The sequence below is a fragment of the Myodes glareolus genome, chromosome 3 (genome assembly GCF_982192425.1).
Source record: "Myodes glareolus chromosome 3, mMyoGla1.1, whole genome shotgun sequence".
NCBI lineage: Eukaryota > Metazoa > Chordata > Mammalia > Rodentia > Cricetidae > Myodes > Myodes glareolus.
Genome location: NC_142028.1, coordinates 10,025,216 through 10,043,020, shown reverse-complemented (window position 1 = coordinate 10,043,020; position 17,805 = coordinate 10,025,216). Strand labels below are relative to the sequence as shown.

General features: G+C 40.7%; 1 protein-coding gene across 8 annotated transcripts in view; it reads right to left on the bottom strand.

The window, feature by feature from the left end:
- The window catches only part of Abcc9 (ATP binding cassette subfamily C member 9), a 132,686-nt gene that overhangs the window by 17,747 nt on the left and 97,134 nt on the right, over nucleotides 1–17,805 (bottom strand). For all 8 annotated transcript variants that reach the window (XM_087903972.1, XM_087903977.1, XM_087903974.1 and 5 more), the window contains 2 exons: nucleotides 7,656–7,758; nucleotides 766–870 (listed from right to left, as the gene is read on the bottom strand). In XM_087903972.1, coding sequence (XP_087760098.1) covers nucleotides 766–870; nucleotides 7,656–7,758 — 208 coding nt within the window. The remainder of the gene's footprint in view (nucleotides 1–765; nucleotides 871–7,655; nucleotides 7,759–17,805) is intronic.

Here is a 17,805-nt window from a genome sequence, read left to right as displayed (position 1 = left end):
ACGAGTATTGATGCCAGAAAGGAATCGAAGGGACTGGGAAACGCTTCAGTCTGCAGAGAGCTTTCCACACAAGCATGAAGACATGGATTTGGCTCCTCAGCACCCACATAAAGCTGGGTATAGTGTGAGTCTGCAACTTCAGCACTGGGGCAGCAGAGGCAAAAGAATTCCTGGGGCTTGTTGGCCAGCAAGTCTAGTCAAATCAGCAAGCTCCAGGTTCAGGGAGAGACCTTTCCTCAAGAAGTAAGGATGGAGGAAGGCACTCGACATCAGCTTCTGGTCAAACGTGGTCACAGGCACATGTGAGCACATTTATACATAACCTGCTGACACACATGAACATATACAGAAACCCCCAAAGAGAAAGGGCACAGCAGGAGAATGGGCTCAGCAATTAAAAGCATATGATGCTTTTGCAGAGGGGGTTTGAACCATAGCACTCATGTTGGCTGGTCTCGCAGCTCCAGCTCTGGGGGCTCTGACATCCTCTTCTGGCCTCCGTGAGCACCTGCATCTCTGTGTGCACACATGCACAGGCACACACTACACACAATTAAAAATTAAATAAAGACTTTAAAATAAAAAGGAGAAATATTAATATAAGCTTCCCTAAAACATTAGCTTTGGGTTTATACCTTCTATTGTTTGCAAATGTTATGTTATAAACTTCAAATCTTTCTAGTGTCCATGAAAGAGAGTTGATAGTTACTGTGGACAGTCCTTCCAGCATCGCATGGAAAGGAAGATATTTCTGTCAGCACCTACCGTGAGGGCGTACAGAAGGCCCAAGCCCACCAGTCCAGAATTGGAAGATCCAGTGCTGATGGATGCAATGGAGGCCGTGAGGACAATGCAGGCTCCCAGGTAGTCCTGCAAATGGGGGAAACAAGTGACAAAGTCTGATGATCTCCCCCACTGTTAAAGTAAGGATGTCAGCCACCTTAGAGAGATTGACCAGTCAGCGAAAACACACCACACATGAGTGTCTGCTCAAGCTTCAGATGAACGACTCGGTGGAGGTGGGGTCAGGAAGACTTGCGACATGGAGGTCGGACTCGAGGGTGGAACTGTATCTCTCAGGGGAGAGATGGGTTACCTGTAGAAAAGCTGTGGTTGTTGTCACAAACAGGGTCATATTTAGTCCCCCCATCTTTCATACACATGCTTTATTGACAGACAACTATTTCCTAGCTTAAATTTCATGTACGCTTGTGTAAAGGTTACCATAGACTCCTGTGTGTCAGAAGGAAGCCTTGCACAAAGGAGTCTCTCTGGTTCATGTTGGGATCTGGAGCTGAACATTTTGCCAACTGTGTTTATGTCTAGGACATGAGATTTGCAGATCATGTAGAGAGATGATAATAAGGGCTGGGTTTGCTTATAAGTTATAAGTACACACGTCTTAAAGCTCCAGACTTTTCTATGACTCAACGCTAAGTCCTTTTGCAAAACTTACAAAAAGTAAATTCATGAAGGTCAGCCTTGAATTCAACTAAATCACATCTGTCCATCTCCTCACACCCCTTCTAATGCCATTTCCTAACTTCCTGAGGGATTTTTTTTTGCCTTTTTCAGCCCATGTGTCACTTGTTCTAGACACAGGAGACTTTCAGATGTTGGTGTCTTCCTTATCATAAGTCATGGGCAATTGGGGAATTCCTTCTGTGGCTAGAGAGAGCTCCAATTCCTCTATACAACATTTAACCACTGGATGATAAGGCTTCGTAATAATAATGAAATCTTTACTGTGCTAAAATCAAAGAAGGAAGTGTCTCCAGCTGATCCCTGTGCACACTCGTACCTGTATCAAACAGCTATAAACTCCCCTCTGCTGCAGACGTAACCATGAATCCAGCCTTGACATCACCCCTCTGTTGCAGAGCTGACCATGAGTCCAGCCTTGACATCAGCGAACGCTCAAATGCTAGCTTTGCCAGTTAGTACCTAGTGAACTCAGGTAACTAATTTAGATATCTTTGACTCTAAATTTCTCTGTAAAAACCAGAAACTATGCCTAATTCACCAAAACATTAAAAGAAATGAAGTCATAGTTATGTTTCCCCACCCCTGGGAATTGAGATTGTTTTTGTTCTGAATAATTTCTGAATGTTTGAAGTAAGCTTTAAAAACCCGTGTACATCGTAGAATACCAGAGGTCAAAACATGCCCTAAGATATAAAAAAAATGTAACAGGCACTCACACAGAGCAGACCTCTCGAGGCAATGAATATCACCGAGTAGCTAATTCTTCTTCTATTGCTGCTTCTGACATAGCCATTACTAACAGCTTACCGCATCCCAGCCGGTCAGTTCTCCCCTCCCAGCTTTGCTTGACGTGATAACTGCCTGAGTGCAGAGCCCGTCACGTCTGACCCCTTCTAAGATGTGTTAAATGCCAATAAGTTCCCGGGTACTTTGAAAACGCTTACAGCGATAGGCTTCCCCCTTTGAGCACTCTATGTGAAATGCATAGTTTCAATGCGATGTGATATGTGGACAGATTATATGACATCTTTTCTAAAAAGACTCACAAAGAGGCGGAGAGATGCTCAGTGGCTAAGAGCACTTGTTGTTCTTGTAGAGGACCCAAGCTCAATGCTTAGCTCCTACATGGTGACTCACAACTACTTATAACTCTAGCTCCAGGGATCTTAAGTCCTTTCCTGGTCTCTGTAAACACTTCATTCACATGTACACACACACACACACACACACACACACACACACACACACATAACTTTTTAAGTTTTAAAAATAAAATAAACACATGAATTCTATTCTCAAGGGAGAGCCCAACCACACCAAATAATCTGTGTAATTTTGTGTGTGTGATGTTTGGTTCACATGTGCACAGGTACATGCGTGTGTGTGTGTGTGTGTGTGTGTGTGTGTGTGTGTGCATATGGAAGCCTGAGCTCAGCCTCAGGGACTCTTCCTCAGGTGCTGTCCACTGTTTTAAGACTCACTCTGGAGCTCACCATGTAGGCTATGCTGCCTGACCAGGGAGCCTGGGATCTGCCTGTCTCCACCTCTTCAGTGCTGAGATAAGAAGGGTATACCACCACGCCAGTCTTCTTAAATGGGTTCTGCATGGAGTGTGGGGCTGAACTCAGGTCCTTGTGTTTCTAAGGCAAGCTTTTACCAATGGAGCTGGCTCTGCAGTCACTCTGGAACAATAATCTCTCCTGATCGTGTAAAGCCAATGTTCCTGGAATAGAAGCCCTTGATTCCTGTTGCCCAGAGAGAAGCTTCTGGCCTGATTTCAGGGAGACCATGGTGCCGACCTGTACTTAGGCTTATAATGAAAACTGTAATTCTCTGTAAAAACAGACTTGTGGTGATGATTTGTTTGTGCTATAACAAATAAAGCTTGCCCGAGGTTTATATTTAATAAGATCAATTAGAATTTTTGCAACACAGATTTGTAAGCAATCACTAGCAGCTGGAAACTGCAGGTTCTGCTCTCCTCCAAGCAGGTCCTTAGACCTTGTCTCTCTCCAGCACTTAGGAACAGGGAACTGATATGAGGGACTCAGATTGCAGTGTGATTGCAGGCCCATCTCCGCGGGAACTGGCAGGAGAAAGCTCGGCTCCTCTTCCAAACAGACTGAAGATAGACTAACCAACTACTTGCACTTTCGCACGGCGTGCCTACTGACTTTTGCGTTGTTTGTTTGCTTTGGCTTCTTGCTGAGAATTTTCTTTTAGCCGTCCACCACACAGCATGACAAAGCCTTGGAACCAAGCTGTAGATAGACTTACACAATTTCTGCAAAGGGAAGCACGGACGCCAGAGAACTGGAATTGTTTAATATGGAGGGATGAAGGGAGGACCTACGCTATGTTCAAAGGCCAGGCCCTGGGGACACACACAGAACCCTGGCCACTCACTCAACACTGATAGGAAAACAGTGCCTTTCACTGCCAAAGCAAGCAGGGTGGCCACAGTCTAGCTATTAGTCTGCCAGTCAAGTGACTTTATCCCTTAGATTCAGCCCCTGTGGATGTGTTAAAGCCTTGCTTATGCGTCTCCCAAACTAAGCAAATAGAAAGAGAATGCGGTAGGCGAGATGAAATCTTCCACACAGAAACCATAGAACCAAGGAAAGACAATAACTTGGATGGTCTTAACTCTTCTTGTTTCTTCTTTTCTTTTCATGTGTCTGTGCAGTGTGTGTGATGTGTGTGTATTTGTGTTTGCATGTATGTACCTATGTGTGTATATGTGTGTGTGTGTGTGTGTGTGTGTGTGTGTGTGTGTGTGTGTATGTAGGCAAGAGTGCTTGCTGAGTCAGAGTCCTCCAGAGCTTGCTAACTCATCTAATCTAATTAACTTGTCTGGAGATCCCTTCTCTGCCTCTCTAGTGCTGAGATGACAGAAGATTCCCACACCTGTGGTCCTAGCGTCCAAACTCTGCCCTTTAGATGTGTGCGATGGCATTTATCTATTGATCCTTTATCTATTGATCCATCTCCTCAGTGTCAGGTTTTCTTAACTCCCATTCAACATGAATGGAGAAAGCAGAAAAGAAAAGAACCAGGAATTTACTAGACAGAATTTTAAAGCTGGATGTAGCCCAGGGACCTTTCCCAAATCAGTCGTCTCCATCTGCTCTGGTTTCCCTCCTTCTTGCTGGGATTTTCCACCAGCAGCAATGGGTGGCAGGAGGGGCTCTAAGATGAAGAAATAAGTGAGAAGCGGAAATGGAAGGGGGAGAGCCATGGGAAGCACTGAAATCAAGCTTTCTCCTTTCTATATGAAGGTTCCTAGTCCTCCTGGAGACTTTGGGAAAAGCTGCCTGAGTAATTAACGCCCAGTGGAGTGGTCCTTTTCCCACAGTGTTAGCTATGTCTGTTCTGAGGACCTTGGGAATATTCACGGGGAGCAGATATTTGTGTTAATTTCCTGGATACTGGGTAGTAAGAGGGGCATGAAGGGTTGTGTGAACAGTGCAGACAAGCTCAATGCAGATTTCTGAGCCAGATAAAGGCTTTCCTTACTTTTTTTCCATCCTCAAAGGATTTATGAAACTAAGTGTGTCTAGCTGTGGGGCTGAGGACAATGTACACTTTAATCTCTAAGATCATAGCTTCAGTGGTCATTTTCCTGACAGAAAAACCAGTTATGTGAGGCTGAGATTGTGGATACAGTGTTGAGGATCCAACCACAGATGCCCAACAGTAAGAAGCCAAGTAGGAGAAATCCATTTTTCCCCAACAGAATTTGTCTGCTTGATTTATTCAACAATTCACCTGCATGGAATATGCTCTTGAACTACAGGATAGAGTTTTTAATTGTTTTATTTTATTTTATTTTTTATGTAAGGGTGTTTCATCTTTGTGTTTTTCTTTGTGTCACTTGCATGCCTGGTACCTGAGGACCAAAAGAGAGCATTAGACTCCCTAGAAAAGGAGTTGTGGGCACTTGTGAGCAGACTTGTAGGGGCAACAATGTCTACTGGAAGAGGAGCCAGTGCTCTTAACATCTCCAGCCCTGCATTAGTATTTGAGGTAGAATTCTACTATGAAAGTGGTCTGGTGACTCTTAAGCTGTTTGATATACAAAATGCAAGGATGAGTTAAATTAGCAAATATATTCTGTAAAATGTCTAACTAAGGAGTCAGGAAATTACGGGATGAAGAGGAGAAGCATCCTCTCCTTTGTAAGATGTAATCACTTCTTTAGCCTTCAGGTAAACTGAGTTCCTTTATACTCAGGTAGGTTTGATTGCTCTTTCATGTGGGGGTTAAAAATCATGGGTCAGATGGAGCCATTTTGGGCTTTGCTGCTCTCTTTTCTGTCTTGCCCTGCCCTCTTTCTTGGCAGTCTTGGGTCTAATGTCTTATTTTGGCTCTAAGAACTGTACATATGGTTTGCATGAATATTCTTGTCTTGCACTTGTCTGTGAACCTGTCATGGGGAAGTGTGAAGGGCAGAAGTCATAGTCAGACGTCTCAAGTCCAAGGCAAATGGACTTACCCCTAACGTCACGCCTGATCTCCCAGCTAAGGAAAACCAGATTCGCGGGCAGCTGCTGTCATTATCTCCTTAAGCTTCTGAAAATTCACTCATTGTGCATGTTGGCTAGTTCTCCTGTTCAGACATGATACTTCCCCTTAGAGAAAAACGGGGATTTTTTAAAAAGAAGAAAACAAATAGAAGCTTAGTCTAAATAATGCTGTTCTAGATGGCCCAGTAAGTACATTTGGGCTTTATTATAGGTTTTGTGCAACTGTTTACTTAAATTTCAGTTGTCTGTAAGTCCTAGGCCACACTGCCCTGATTTTTCCAACCCTCACAGTCACGGGAAAGATGGTTTATTAGTTGTTTTCCACAACTAATGCTTCTTTCAAAATTTTGTATAACACAATTGTGTTCTATTGCCCAGTGAGTTCTCTACAATCACTAACACAGGGGTAAAGAGTCTTTGTCAACCAATGAGAAATCACAGTAGGTGAAAAACACAGGGTGTCTAAGACTCTGTCTCAATCCACGGCAATCCACTCTAAGATCAGTCTTGAACTTGGGCACCTTCATTTTGACCTCATAAAATTTCTGTAATCACCTGCCCACTCTGGTGGTTGAGTTTTTGTTTTTTTTTTTGTTTTTTTTTTTTTAAAAATCTGTATCTTGTTGGGGAAACAAATCAACACAGAAGGCGCTTAGCTTCAATTGTCAGCTTGATACAACTGGGGATCACTGGGAAACAGAGTCTCAATAAGGTATTGTCTACCCTGGAGGACAGAGTCTCAATGAGGTATTGTCTATACTGGGTAGCCGTGTGAGCAGGCTTGGGGAAACAGACATGGCAAGTTAACTGAGGTGGACAGGTCTATGCCACTGTGGGCTGCACCAATCCAGGTGTCCTGGACTGTGTAATAGTGGAGAAACTAAGGTACACTTCAGCAAGCGAGTGAGCTTATATGCATGTATTTATTTCTACTCTTACCATATGGCTGGATATTTGGAGTTTCTGTCTCAGTTTCCCAAAATGAAGGGCAGTAATCTGGAATTGTAAGCTGGAATAAGCCCCTTTCTCCCCTAAGTTGTCTTGACAGGACATCTTATCACACAACAATAGATCAAGCTAGAGTAGCACACTGGGGAAATTAAGTCATTTTCAGTGTTATTTTAGTAACATGTCCATGAAGTACATTCTTATTCCTATTTTATAAATGCAGGGGGATCTGGGAGTGAAAGAAATTAATCTGGTATATGACATCTATACACTGCCAAAGTCTGGGTTTGTTTCTCCATGTCACGTAGGACGGAAGACAGCAATAGATGACTTAGTCATTGATGTTTTATACTAACAGAACCCTCCATTGGCTTAAAACAAAGTCACCACTGCTTACAGGCTATCTGGATCAGTGAAAGACATGAGTATATGTGGTCACTTTTCAAATTCTCTCTTTTAAAACCTGACATTATATAAATATTTACCATCCCATTAACTGGGGTAGTTCAGAGACTATAAAGAACACAGAATGATTTTTGCTTTGGTGGCTACTTTTGTTGTGACTGACTAAAACATTGTGACAAGTTAAATTTCATTTGGAACATAAACAAACCAGAAAGTCCAGACAATAGAGGCTGGTACTGACTCTAGGCCGAAAGCTAATTCCACCAAGTGTCTGGAACACAATGAACATACCGTCCTGACCTCCAGCCATCTGTTGGCAGCTGAGAGGAATAAGTAGGCAATGTTGTTTGTGTCTGTCAGCTCTAGCATGCGTTGCTTGAATCTGGTTTCATGCCTGCAAAAAATTAAAAAAACCACTATGATGTTAGCCACCTAACAGGAGAAGTAGTAAAAAAAAAAGCCAGACATGCTTAACTACTGCACAGTTTGCTCAACAGAGTGACACGTGGATGGGACGGATGAGGGGTAAGTGAACTCCAGAGCCACCCTGCTGCATTCTGGATGGAGCCCAAGAGGTGTTTGCTCTCTTTTCATGCCACAACTAGGAATAGAAGCCATTGCCAAGGCAAACCTTTATGAAAGGGTACTTCACAATTCTGCAAGATTGGAGGAGCCATGTAAACAAGAACTGACCTATGTCACAAGGGCTACAGAAATCCCAATATCTTCTACTTTCACTTGAAGCATTTATTTAATTTTCCAAATGGTATTGAGTTGGGCTGGATGAGAACTGGTGAAGACAGAAAGCTAGGCATCTATATAGCAGGTAAACATATTCCTTCCTGCTCGTAGGGTCATTGTCAGTAGACCCTGTGCTGAGCCAGTCATCTGCAAGGCCCCTTGTTGTGGGATTTCCATCCCTTCTGCCAATGGCTTTGGGGATTATGAATCCTAAGGCATGGTTTTGACTGCAGATGTGACAGTTTAGAAACTCAGGCTGATCCTCTCAGTAGGCTGTGGTGGCGCTCGATGATGGCAGGATTTGCTGAAGGAGGCAGGAGCACAAGAAAGCAGGACCCTCTCCCTAAGCTTATAAATTGTCAAGTCTGCAGACAAGCGTCTTTAGGGATGAAGCTCAGTTTCTCAGGTAAACAAGGCATTGTAAGTACCTCAAGTGACATGAAAGAAAGTCTGCCATCTTCCAGGGCTGGGCAGGGTTCTCACCCTAATGATCATGGTAATAGAGAGATTGATCCATAAAAAACTAAGCTTATCCTTGCTGTTCAACATAATCAAATAAAATTCTGTGTAGTCTGTTTTACGAGCAGAACTAGGAATAGCCTTCATGGAAGCATATATTATGTATTAGCGTGTTTCACCCTGCATCCCAATCTTATGCACCACCATGAATCAAGAATACATGAAGTGTAAATTTTTTAAGAAACCAAGAAGAACCTTATGTACTTGAACATCAGCGGTTTGATTTCACAGACATACATGCTGAAAAGCATCTTTTCTAAATAGCAAAAGTATCCTTATTTTGTATTTTTTTCCTCAAATAGTGGAAACAAGAGAGGACTGGAAAACAACTGGTTTGAACGTTGGTTACATGCCAGTTGAGTTTGCTTCTTCCTTCTTTGTGGTCATGGCTGCTCTGGCAAAACCCATCCACAGGTCATTTTTGGAAGGAATTTCTGACCCACTAATAAGTCTCGTTTCCTAAGAGTCCCCCACTCCTGTAAAATCTTCCAGTAAAATTGCAAAACTTAAATAACTCATCACTTGTATCAAAGAATGGAGAAGCCCTGGGTGGGGTGGCTTTTGGCGCACCATCAGAGTCCACTCAGGCCAATATAAAGCAGATACTTGGTATCTCTCCAATCAAGCTGATCACTCCAGTATGCCAAGCCAGATAGATAATTTGGTCAGACAGCAATGTCTGCTCTACAGTGATCAGATAATTTGGGAGTGAGAGCCAAACCATTACTTCACTTTGAGTTATGTAGCCTTGAACTAAATGTCACGCCCAGGGGGACCTGTGGGGAAGAACAGCAGTATTGTGGCTTGGGACTGAGCCGTTCAAGGAACACATCTGCCTTCCAGATGACCTTGACAGGTGACTACAGTGACTTACTAATCGGTGGATGGCGTAGGAGGTTGTAGGATTACAGCAACGGGGGCGACAAACTGTGAAGACTTCTTTGTAAGGGTCACACTTCTGTGCGTGCCAGGGGCATGTCAGGTGGAACTGCTTGCTAGGGAGAGGTCGGCTATGTTTGCATCTCTTTACTCAGATGCATTTAGTCAGTGGCTGTTTTCCACACTGTGCTAGACTCTGGAGACACCCAATGTCTTTCTCAGGATGGGAGAAACTATACTAAGTAGTGAGGCTGGTGCAGCTGGGACCTTCCTTTAACGGCCCCAAGAACATAAAGAGGAAATGTACATTGCAAGATCTGAATAGGGTACCCCAAGTAGGGAGTGGGGAGAGGGAAGGCCTAAGCCAGGCTTTGCAGAGCACAGGGAAGATACCCAGAGTAGTTTTAGGGGATGACATTGGGCTCCTCAGGTGAACAAGGCATTGTAAGTACCCGAATGACAAGAGAAAACACAGAAGTGAGGAAATCCAGTGCCTTCCTGGACGGGAAGGGTTTCTCTCCACACTGGACAAACGCATCCAGGAGGTTCAAAGCTTAGGAGACATATTCTAAATGGAAAACTAAACCTTGGTCCTGACAGCATGCTCACTCTGGGGCCTTCTTCCTGCTGTGGTTGTGGAGTTTCATCTCTAACACTCCACACGTTTGTGGGGAACTGGCAACAGCCTGAAGCATCAGGGAGTAGGAGGGGTGAAATGCCGTGAGCATTCTTTCTCTGTTTCTATTTGGCAAGAAACCTGCTGTTTTCCTAATGGAAACTTTGACACACTCAGCCTGTATCTTTTCATTCGCATCCAGCCCATCTTCTGAACATTCTTAGATCTTTATTCTGTCAGACAGAAAAATAATAATAAAGCAATGGCAAAGGTCACTGACGACTTAGTCTAATTTAGCTGCAATACTTTGATTGTAAATGAGTAGAGGTTCACTGCTTCGTGTGAGTGCACCCTGAGCCCTGGGTGCAGAGGGAACACAAGATCCAATCAGTAAAGATGACTTTGACAGAGAGACGGCCCAGGGAACACAGGGAAGACATGGAAAGGAGCAGATATGGGAAATCATGTGCACTTGTAGTTAACCCTCCAGCCCCCCAAATTCTGTTCATTCCTCCTTAACCAGTTCTGTTCTTGTTAAGGTCTTTACTAGCACGGGAGTTTCTTATGCAGAGAACACATTTATTTCTTTGTATTCTTTTGTGTTTTTATGACTGTTGTCCATTCAATTTTTTGACAAGCTCACTTGTCTGATTACAGTCAAAAACCATATTTTTCAAGCTGCACAGAATCTTTCTGATCAGTTCTTTGATTTTGTGAAATTCTTAAGTAATTAAACACTTCCCACTGTCCTGACCTTTTACCTCCTTACGTGGTTTAGTTTCTCAACTGGTCTGAATTCCTCTCCCTTGGTAGGAAGATGAGATCTTCCCTGAGAAGTGGCATTTGGCCTTATTTCATGTCTGAAGTCTTGGAAAAGGAGGACCAATCTGAATTAAAGTCCATCACAATGATGCATCTTATAATACTGTTGTTCCAACAGATTCCTAGCATCTTGTTACCTCTAGCCTCAGCTGTCCTGATTAATCCTTTAAGAGTCAGTTATTCTAATTAATACAACTTCAATTGGACCAGTTTCCTGTTGAGATTCTTCAACAACTCCACAACACAGAAAGAATAAAGTCCAAGTTCCATACAGAGGCGCTCACTCAATATCTGTTAGCATCATCTCCCTCGTGTTCAAACTTCATGGTGATGACCTCCATCACTGTGTTCATTTAATACTGGGTTTGATTTTAATATGAAATAGAAATCTTCATACCTTTTCCTCTGAATACTCTGTCCCCTTTCCTTCCAGATCAACTGCTCTTCATTCAAAGGCCCATTGTATTTTAGGTGCTTCCATCCTGTTTAAATACAAGGTGTCTACCAAACCCTTTGACACAGTTGTCTGCATGGTGACACCATAGATGTAACTATACTGTCATCTTCATCATTAAACCATCTCTTTGTGTGGTGACCCTGTAGGATCGAGTCTATACTAACCCATGAGTTGACTATACAGACATTTCCCAAATCACTGTAAACTCACTGTGAAAACAAAATCCTGCTCTCTCAGAACTCATTTTCTAGTCAGAAGAGATTGGATCATTAACATGCAAATGTTTTTATTAAAACAGATAATGAAAATATACTCATATAAATACTCATAAAGGAAATAAAATAAGGTCACATGGTGGCTAAAGTAAAGAACCCAACCTATAATTGGGATGGAAATAAATGGGCACATATATTCAGTCTTTACTAATCTACATCTAGAATAGTACTTGGTGTGTATTAACTATTAAAATAAATATTTCCATACAAACTAATTAGAAAAAACTTACTTGGTGTCAACAGTAATCATTAATGCTCTATTTGTTAATGGCTCCTCCTGAGTACTATTAGACTATAAATTTGATGTCAGTATCTATATATTCAATACCAATAAATAACGCTGAAATTCTCAGGAAGAAGTATTACAGCCTTTGTTGAGAAAACATGTCAGGATGTAAAATATGGGTTGGCTAAATGAAACATATATAGATTTGGGTAGCAATCCTATCAGACATCACGCTATGGAAAGTTGCATCTTCACATTCTGCCCTATGACCCATTTCTACCTTCTTAACCTAAACTTCTGAGGTTGGAGAAATCTCTGATTCAAGTCAGTACATATTTGTAATAGGGCTGAGAGAAGATATAGTGTTTTAAAACATAAACTTTGCAGAACAAAGGAAATACGCAGTAACACCACTTTTGTGATCTAACTTCAGGAAAATGGAGCGAGCTTCATGGAAGCTTAGTTATTACTGTTCACAAACATCAAGAAATATGTGTTTCTTTCTTTGTTGTTTGCTTTGTTGAATCCCTGAAATACAGTCTCACGGATTTCAGGCTGACCTTGAACTTAGGTAGCCTAGAATTGCTGCAAAAATTCCTCCAGCCAGTAGCCTTTAAGTTATGCACTCTCTTAGGCGTGGCCTCTTATACTGTATATGCTGAGGTAAAGCACGTGTCCAGCCTCTCTTCTGGCAGTGTGATTCAGTTCCTGTTCCCCGTCCATGCAGAGAACTGTAATCTGTGGGTCTACCCCTAAATAAATAACACTCTATTATACTCCATTCTGAACTAGCGTGACTCAATGAAATTACAAGAAATATATACAGGCTAGGCTTTACAAAATATAGGCTTTACAAAAGACAATAGAAAAAAGATTTGAAATGATTGAGGAAATTATTGGAACTGATGAGCATGAAAAAAGGTACAAGGCCAGGATTTAACACTATCAGTAGCCTTCAGACATGACTTAACCAGGGTTTTAGCTTCTTGCCCTGTAATCTACTCTGACAAAGAATCAAGTACTAAAGGCCCAAAAGAATCCAAAAAAAAGGAAGATAGATGCCTAAAGGAATGAATGATCTAAAAGAAATTAAGTAAGCAATAGTAACTTATGGCTTGCATTCTGCATTTGTTAGGGAGATGGCAAAGACATGGGCTTCTAAAGCAACACCAACAACTGGCTTCAGTTAGTATCAGCAAGCAGTCCTGGATGATGGACCTCAACTGATGTGTTTAAATATTATTTCAAAGAAGATGCTAAAATTTTAGAACAACAGGGAAAAGTAAAAAAAAAAAAAAACAAAAAAACTTTGGGACTGTCCCAAGATCAAATTCTTGTTGAGGGCACTTATGCTGACCCACAGACTCAAGCTCTTTATGATGAACAAATCTTGTCCTTACGTCACAAAGCAATCTTAAATGCTTAGGGCAGTATTCAAGAACCCAGAAAATTAATTGAATCATATACCAGGGTTAAACAAGGCCAAAGAGAATCCTTTTGTGATTTTTTACAAAGATTAACTAAGGCTTACAAATAGAAGTAACAAACCCAGATGCTAGAAGAGTACTTATTGAATCTCCGACTTTTGAAAATTCTAACTTAGAATGTAAAAAGATACTTGGGACTTTAAAAGTTAGATCAGCACCAATGGATGAATGAATCCTGAATACAATGAACACTGAGACATTTGACCATAATGCTGAATCTTGGGTAGGAGAAGCAATTTCCAAAGGAATGAGGAGACGTCAAAGTGTCAAATGTTTTAATTTGAGATTTGACCTTATCTCAAATGAAACAAAGCACAAAATGGGTTGAATATATAGGACCAGAAAGACAGAGAGGAAGGCTGAGGACATATGTGGCTAATATTGCAGTGACTTTATGGAGTCATGACCTGCTGCAGCAATGGAATACTCAGATTAACAGTCTCAGAAACTCATAATTTTGGGAAGTATATTATAAGGTACTATACACAAAGGTCACCAGTAATCTAGGATGTACAAGAACACAAAGCAACTAGCAAACCTTTAGAGGTGGTAGAATAGAACATCTGAGAAGGGATTGTAGACACGGAATTCCTAGGAATAATATTTCCTCTGGGAATGACAAGAATTGGAGGATTCAGCCTTCAGGTATATGTAGAGGTATGGCCAAGGCCGATATTGGACCAATAAATGCAGATCAACAAAAGACAAACAAGGCAACCCAATACCATTGGGAAACACCTTTGGGGCCCTCTCACAGGCCTCCAAGTCAAAAGTTTCCCAGTCATTCCAAGTCACCGTGGAGAGCATATCTCACCAGGAAAATTAAAAAATCAAGGGTCTTCTGTAAAAGACCATACTGTTCTGGAAGATGGAATAAGCATGGAGGATAAATCAAAAATTTCAATATGAAATAGGAAACATATATCCTGGCAGACTTCTATAAATGATCAAAGACCAAAGCTAAGAGTACTTATAAATGGGCATTGTAATTGTGGGTTTGATAGACATAGGTATGGACATTAGTATCATTATTCCAGAATCTTGGTATCCAAATTGACCTGTTCTAGAGGCAGATGTTCAATTACTAGGAATTGGAACCTTATCTCAAATGAAACAAAGCACAAAATGGGTTGAATATATAGGACCAGAAAGACAGAGAGGAAGGCTGAGGCCATATGTGGCTAATATTGCAGTGGCTTTATGAAGTCATGACCTGCTGCAGCAATGGAATACTCAGATTAACAGTCCCAGAAACCCATAATTTTGGGAAGTATATTATAAGGTACTATACACAAAGGTCACCAGTAATCTAGGATGTACAAGAACACAAAGCAACTAGCAAGCCTTTAGAGGTACCAATAGCCCTACCTTTAAAATGGTTAACTGAGAAACCAATATAAGTTAAACAGTGGCCGTTAACAGAAGGCAAACTGCAGGCTTAGAACAGCTAGTACAGGAGCAACTAGATGTTCACCACATTGAAGAATCAACCAGCCCTTGGAATTCTCCTGTATTTGTTGTTAAAAATTGGTAATTGGAGAATGGTGACAGATCTAAGAGCTGTTAACAAAGCAATTCAACCTATGGGCTCTCTACAACCTGGAATTCCTCAGCCTTCTCTATTACCAAAAGAATGGCCTCGTATAGTTATTGATTTGAAAGATTGTGTCTTCACTATACCTTTATAAGAAAAGGACAGAGAAAAATTTGCCTTCGCAGTGCCTACTTATAATAATTTTCAACCTACTAGGAGATACTAGTGGACCATCCTTCCACAGGGAATGCTCAATATCCTCATCCTATGCCAATACTTTATAAATCAGCCATTGAAAATAATATGCAAAAATCTCCTAAGTCTATAATTTACCGTTACATGAATGACATTTTGCTATCTGCTTCAAACATAGATATTTTAGAAAGAATGTTTGAAGAAGTAAAGAAAGTTTTGCCAAAATGGGGATTACAAATTTCTTCTGAAAAAATACAGAGAGGAGATTCTGTCAATTACCTAGGTTATAAAATAGGTTTAAAGAAAATTAGAACAAAAAAGGCACAAATTAGAAGAAATCTACTGTGGATTCTGAATGACTTTCAAATATTGTTAGAAGACATTTCCAGTCTACGACCAGTTGTTGGGATAACACCTGATCTAATAGTTCATTTAAACAAAACCTTAGATGGTAACAAAGACTTAAATAGTTCCAGAGAATTAACAGCTGAAGTGAAAAAGGAATTGATTGTTGTTGAAGAAAAATTACAGGAGGCACATGTGGATAGGGTGAATCCAAATCTTAATTGCATTTTAGTCATATTGCCTTCCAGAATTTCCCCTATAGAAATTTTCATGCAAAGGGAAGATATCATCTTAAAATGGATATTTTTATCACATAAACCAAGTAAAAAATTAAAATCTTTTGTGTAAAAAGTCTTTGAATTAATTATAAAAGGAAAGTTGAGGCTTCATCAACTAGCAGGTATAGATCCAGCAGAGATTATAGTGCCTTTTACTACTGATGAAATTAAAAAATTATTAGAAGGCAATGAACCTTGGCAAAAAACTTGTGCTAATTTTTTTAGGAGAGATTAATAGCAATTATCCCAAAAGAAATTGAATTAACCTTATAAAGAGAACTACTTGGATCATTCCCTGCATTATATGGGACACACCAATAACTGGAGCCCATACATTCTATACTGATGCAAATAAGTCAGGAAATGCAAATTACAAATCAGAAGATTTAAGTAATGTGGAACAAAGCCCTTATAATTCTGTCCAAAAGGAAGAATTATATGCTATTCTTATGGTGATAAGGGATTTTAAAGAACCTCTCAATAAAGTTACTAATTCACAATATACGAAAGAGTTGTCTTGTATATTGAAACCACTGAATTTATACCAAATGGTACAGAATTGACTTCATTATTCATACAGGTTCAAGATATAATCAGAAATAGGCTTTATCCCACATACATAACACACATCTGATCTAATATGGGTCTGCCATGTCCTCTAGCAAAAGATAATGCAGAAATTGATCAATTATTGATTGGAAGTGTGCTGAAGACCTCTGAATTGTGTAAGAAACATCATGTCAATAGCAAACGTTTAAAGAAAGAGTTTTCTATTACATGGCAATAAGCTAAGGAGATTATAAAGAGATGTCCTACTTGCTCTTTCTTTAGTCAAACACCACTACCTGCAGCAACTAACCCAAAGGGTACTCAAAGGAATAAAATTTGGCAGATGGATATGTTCGACTTTGCAGAATTTGGAAAATTAAAATATGTACACCACACCATTGACAATTATTCAGGTTTTCAATGGGCAACTGCTCTGAGCTCAGAAAAGGCTGATTCAGTAACCCCATATTTATTAGAAGTTACGGCCATCATGGGTATACGTGCACAAATAAAGACAGATAACAGTCCAGCATATGTATCTATGAAAATGAAACATTTTTCTTGCTTATTATAATATAAAATATATTACAGGTATATCACACAATCCTACAAGTTAAGCAGTTATAGAAAGATCAAATTGAACTATAAAGGATATTTTAAACAAACAGAAAGGAATGGAAAATACTCCCAGAAATAGATTATATAATGCTTTATTAATCTTGAAATTTCTTAATGCTAATGAGAAAGGTATAATATTGGGTTGGAAGTGTTACCCCAGCCTGTCAAGCACTTGAACTTCAATTTTCAACCTGCCATGTGCTTGGACTTCAACTCCCAGCCTGCCAAGCACTTGGACTCCAACTCCTAGCCTGCCAAGCACTTGGACTCCAATACCCAGCCGGCCAAGCACTGACTCCTCCCAGAGGAGGGTCAGGACCATTCCCACTGGGTATTTAGGCTTGTGCCAAGAAAAGGAACAGGTCATTTTGGGTTTGAGTGTGTGTTCTCTCTGTCTTCCCCCTATCATGCTCCTGGCCACCTGGGAGTGTGCTATTAAACTCAGGCATTTGATTTGGTTCAATCTGGTCTGATTTGATTCCTTTGTGCTGGCAGAGGGGCTTTTCTTAGCAAAAGAGACAACAGCAGGAGAAAGACACTGGATAATAGAAAAGTCTTCTGAATTAAATCAGCCGGTGTATTTTAAGGATGTGTTCACCTCACAATTAAGCCAGGAGATATGCTACATTGGGGAAGGGGTTTTGCTTTTGTTTTAACAGGAGGAGAAAAGTTATGGATACTATCAAAATTGATAAAGACTCGGGTTGAAAATGAGAAGCAAGACTGACATACATGTATATGTCAATTCTTCCAATGGCTGTGGTAATCAAGACTGATCCTCCATTTTTCAGATGAGGACATGGAGGCTTTGGAATTAGAAAACCTTGTATAGGCCACACAACTAATTCTTTCTACTCTGTCTATTCATTCTTTACTCTTAAATTGTCACATGAGAAACTC